At 32.9% G+C, this 5,243-nt stretch overlaps 1 protein-coding gene across 1 annotated transcript in view; it reads right to left on the minus strand.

Moving 5' to 3' along the window:
- Positions 1-3,825, minus strand: part of LOC134267738 (alpha-L-fucosidase-like) — a 12,279-nt gene extending 8,454 nt beyond the window's left edge. The window contains exons 1-4 of the mRNA XM_062749953.1: positions 3,447-3,825; positions 3,102-3,208; positions 845-975; positions 290-423 (exon numbers count right to left, since the gene is read on the minus strand). Of these exons, the coding sequence (XP_062605937.1) occupies positions 290-423; positions 845-975; positions 3,102-3,208; positions 3,447-3,796 (722 nt within the window). The 5' untranslated portion in view covers positions 3,797-3,825. The remainder of the gene's footprint in view (positions 1-289; positions 424-844; positions 976-3,101; positions 3,209-3,446) is intronic.
- Between the last annotated feature and the right edge of the window lie 1,418 nt (positions 3,826-5,243).

The raw sequence follows: 5,243 nt of genomic DNA on the forward strand, positions 1-5,243 counted from the left end.
GCTTATTACAATCTGCCAAGGCATTATAATTTCTAGGAATATTTAAAATAAGAAATAAATGAGCTTCACAAAATTATTGGTCTACTGAACAGGAATTAAAAAGTAACTGATCTGTATTTATAACTGGATTTACATATCTAAAGTTACAAGAATCATCTTCTTCATTTCATGAAACAATAAAACTTCAAAGAGTGCTGTTTTTCAAGAGAGGTCCTACCTTTCACTGTACAGTCAGGCCAGAAACTGTGTAGCATTGATAGCGTTCTATGGTGTGGGGGTGTTTATTTACCTTTCATTATACAGCCAGGCCAGAAACTGTGTAGCATTCCAGTATACGTCTGTTGTTTCCCAGTCTCCGTCCGACCACACAACGTCAGGTTTATATCTGTTAACAAGTTCATACAGCTCTGGCATTGTCTTTGTCTGCATAAAACGTGAACAAAAATTATATACATGTGCTAAATTTATTTGTCTACTGTAATGGTTCAAAAATGAAAATTAAATTCTACTCCTCAAAAAAAAAAATCTAAAAGATAAAAAACAATCAAATTTATAATAAGATTTATTTGGTGTAGTGTAATTAATTTTTATCAATGTTCTGGGTATCATATTTATAGCATGTGCAGCAAGTTCTATAGAGCAGACCAACAAACAGGAAATTCAAATGGAAATGTGCATACTGTAAAAGCAAATGTTCCAATTTCTAGAATTCAAAACGTAGCTGTCCCTTTTCTTTACAAGTTATAATAACATTTATAAGTAGACTTAGAGTTAGTCATAAGTGCTGAAACAAGAATCTTGCTGATGCAGAATTCTGTGTCATATCCCTTCTGTTGGTTCTTACCCTGACAAAGTCCTGTGTTGTGTAGTTATTGGCCTTGTCTTTCTGATACAGTGGATGAAACCATTCAAATAAGGAATGGTACAGACCAAAATGAATATCAGTCTTATTCTTTATTGAGTCCGCTAATTCTCCTGGAAAAGGTATTTATGAATGAACGTTTTATTCAACATACATGTTTCTAAATTAAATAAAAACTAGGGCTGGGTATTGACCACAAATTTTGTATTGTGATATATTGTGATATTTTTAACTGTATTGCAATATGTACAGTTATTTGACCAGTTCCGAATAAGAAACCGATTCGGCAGTGCTATAAATATACTAGGCATTATTTCAAAATGCAATTGTTTTATCAAGATAGTTCGATGACTTGTGGAATTAAATATTGTTTCATAAAAGTTCAGCCTTCCCTCAAAAAAATTTATTTCGCAAGTTACCATAGGTGTCCATTTTACCAGTTACGAATAAGCCGACGAGTTCCGGATAACCTAGAAATTCTTATTCAATTCAACCCTAAATTAAAAAATATACGCCCAAGACGTTATCCATTGGCATGCCCAAGAAAAGTTAAATGAATTGCTTACCAATAAATTATTTGTATTTCTAAAGGTTGAAAAGAAACTAGAGGTACTGTGGGCACTGACTGAGCTCATTTTAATGATTCCCCACACCTCCTTTATGATTATTTATGACAAAATCCATGTTTTGCTCCGGGAGACCCAAGATAGGTGTCAGATCAAAAAAGTAAAATAAAAGGTCACAATGTAATAAAGAATCAGTGAAAGTTTCATTAAATCGTATTCAGTGGTATAGGAGGAATTGCGGATAAGAGATGGATATACCTTTCAATATTACAAAGAATGGCAATATCTATGTTTTTCTCAGGGAGCCCAAATTATGTGCCAGATCCAAAAATAAAATAGGTGCATTTTGTCACTGTTCAAGAAAGATTCTGTGAACAACTCATTAAATTCTGTGAAGCCTCATTAAACTTCGTTCAGTGGCAGAAGAGAGGTTGTGGATAAGAAATGGATACCCCAGAGCGTATCAGACGGACTGACATACAGAGAGACGGACGTACCGACGTACAGATAAATGAATGGACAAACATTCCATTACTACATACCCCTTCTTCCTGGTTTTCAAGCGGGGGTATAATAAGTCAAGTTTACAATGAAGAAAACAATGAAGAGTGAATTTATAACAGTGTTTAAAATGGGTATTCGGAACTGGTAAAATAAGAGCACGAAAATATTTCGATATCTTCCAGTGTTCTAAATATTTATTTTTGACAAATTTTTAGTATATGTTAGAGTACATATCAAACTTACTTTTGATACCTGGAACGTTGTCTTATGTGAAAAATGTATGTATCTACAGAGCTTTTTTTGCAGACTTAATTAAGCGTCGCGGTGATTCAGATTTGTTGCCTTGTAAAAGTATGTCGACTGTTTCAAGTATGATTACGAAAACAAACTGACGGCAAAAAATCAAAACTTCACATAATTCTAACATTCATAAATAAGCCTTCCTACCATAGATAACAATTTATTTTTACACCATTGAATTTATTAATTATCAGTCCTTAAATTACTAATTATTCGGAACTGGCCAAAATCCGGAACTGGCCAAACGACTGTATTGCAATATTTTCAACATTATTAAAATGGCATTTTCTTATGAAATTAACTTTAATTTACATGAAGAACATACATAACTATGATAAGTTAGCAAAAGGAAAAAAAATCTTGTTGATTTATTAAAGCTGTGCTCTGGAATACACACATAAACTAGCATCTTTCTTACTGTTTGGCTTTTGAACAACTCTTCTTATGTAAATTATTTTTATATTTAATGATAAAATTCCTTAGTTTAAGCATTTTGCCGATATATCGATATTACAAAAATGTATTGCAATATGATATTTTTGTCCTTGTACTGCAATATACTGAAATACATGTATCAATAATTTTGCCCATCCCTAATAAAAACACACTTTGGTGTCCAATACAAGTCTTAATGTGTACGTATTATTTATCTTTCATGTCCATTTCTCAAACTAAAGAAGAATATATTGATGTGCTGCACTTGGATAAAAAATTTGGCATTTTTTCCAACAAATTATGACCGTTAATAAGTTAATGTTCCATAAGTCTACTAGTCATGATCTATTCAAAACATTATAAGAAAACATTAGTTCTTTGTGAACTAGCCTGCTTTGTGAGATTACATATTACAGAGCACCAGTTCCACTGACCCACAATATCTCTGTTAGGTCCCACATCCCCAGAGTTCCAGTTGAAGGAATATTTGGACGGCCAGTTACAGAATCCCTCATGATGCTTGCTCACAAACACAATGTACCTACAGGTAAAATTATACAATTCTGTTATTGTTGGACTATGTAAAAAAAAAAAAAGAAACTAAAGAAATGATGACAGATTTTCTTAATCTTGTGATAACAAAAAGTAAAGTACTTTGCAAAGTGATGTCTCATTATCGTTCATTCTACTTCTGGACAATTTCTTAATTAAAAGCAAGTCAATATAAAGTATATCGAAATTCTTTATATTCTATATTTTTTAAGATAGTTTTATTTTACTTGGCTCCTGAGGCCTGGAAGGTTTGTGCCCATTGGTCAGCATTAAAAAACTCAGCAGTGAATTGGGGTGCAAAATCAGCGTAGGTGAAATCTGGCGGGTAATTCTTCTGCATAAAATCTACAACACCAGGTACCTTCTGTCCCTTCCATGTCCACCAAAACCACTCTGATGAATAACTGGGAACAGAAAAAACTCCCCAGTGGATGAAGATTCCTATTTTCGATTTATCATACCAATCCGGTAGAGGACGAGAGTCGAGAGAAGCCCAGTTTGGTTCATATTTGGCACCGAATGCTTCAAATATGTTAAAAATAATAAAGAGAGATATGTAAATGACATGAAACTGCATTGTTATTCAACCACAGACGCAGTCAGTCATGTGTTTGTTTCCGTCACATGATCTTCTAATAATATTTTGAATCTCGAGCCCGTAAGTATAATCAGGGGTTGTAAGCATTGTATTTTGAACTCATTTTGTCTCCCGCTTTCACTGTCTGTCCGTCTGTCTAGCTGTTTTTCTATCTACATGTATCTGTAAAATTTTTATTTCCATGCATTATCTCAAAAAGCCTTTGAACTTTTGGAATGAAATTTTACCTAACTTGTTGGTGGACAAAAGACAAATTGCAACTATATGGTTGTTAGCTGTCATACATTACCTAAAACACGATCCGGTGCTAGGCTAAATTGTTTACAAGGTCTTTCTAACGAACATAGAATTTACGACTTCTGACTTTTAGCGAGGTAATATTAATTGAAACTAATGTAACTGCAACTTAATTGTCAATAGCATGCCTCAGTAAACAATTACATTTGTACATTAACATTGATGATTTACTTTTCTAAACATGCACAAAGTTTGTCAACTTTCTGCATTAAAAACATCGTAATGGGGACTGAAAACGCTTAAAAAGTAATGTTTTTACAGATAACGTTTTTTCTTATTCAAACATGACTCGCAACATATTTTCCTCCAATTCTCAATGTAACGTCGAAAATGCCACGTCTTACTGAAAGTCCAAGGTTAACTGAGAATTGTATTACATGTGTATACTTGACATAATTGAAAAACCTTGGAGTTTTTACTTTAACCACAGATATTTCTCGCGAATAAAGAGTGATTCACAGTATATAAAATGCATCTTTAAATCTAAAGATAAAAGTTACTTACCCCAAATTTTCGGTACTTACATTTAGTCATGCATCCACTGACTGCCAGAACACTTCGGATCCGCTTTGATACAAAGTTTATATAAGTTGGAGTTAGAGAGGTTCAGATTTCTAAGAGGTTTTCAATTAGGTCCTGTCAAGTTTTTAACAGAGGGATCAGTTTTTGAAGTGTTATTTTCACAGTTCTCCAATTAACATTTTCGATATTTTTGATATCTGGAGATTGTGGAGGCCAAGTCATGGTGTTAATACCATGTAAAGGGTATTCCAAGGTGCTTAAAGAATTAAATTGAAGCTTCGATAAAAAATGAAAACTTAACATTGCATGTGTGACTACTATGAAAATAAATCAGTTATTGTTTAGATAAGCCCAAATAATAGGCAAGCATCTTAAGGAATTTAAAAACTCATATCTGTTTGAATCATTGTTCCACTAAGTGGGAAAAAACCCGGCATCAGATATAATTCTTAGGTAAAAATGCAATTGTCTTTCATTTGATTAAACATAGACAAAAATTGTATGTTTAAGCTTGGTTTGTACATTGTACATGTAGGTATGGTAACTTACTGGTATATATATGTCTGCATTTTTCAAAATTTATATTTCAGTGTATTGAATAATATAT

This window comes from Saccostrea cucullata, unplaced genomic scaffold, assembly GCF_032062105.1.
Source record: "Saccostrea cucullata isolate Sc308-1 unplaced genomic scaffold, CSIRO_AGI_Scuc_v1 ctg9532, whole genome shotgun sequence".
NCBI lineage: Eukaryota > Metazoa > Mollusca > Bivalvia > Ostreida > Ostreidae > Saccostrea > Saccostrea cuccullata.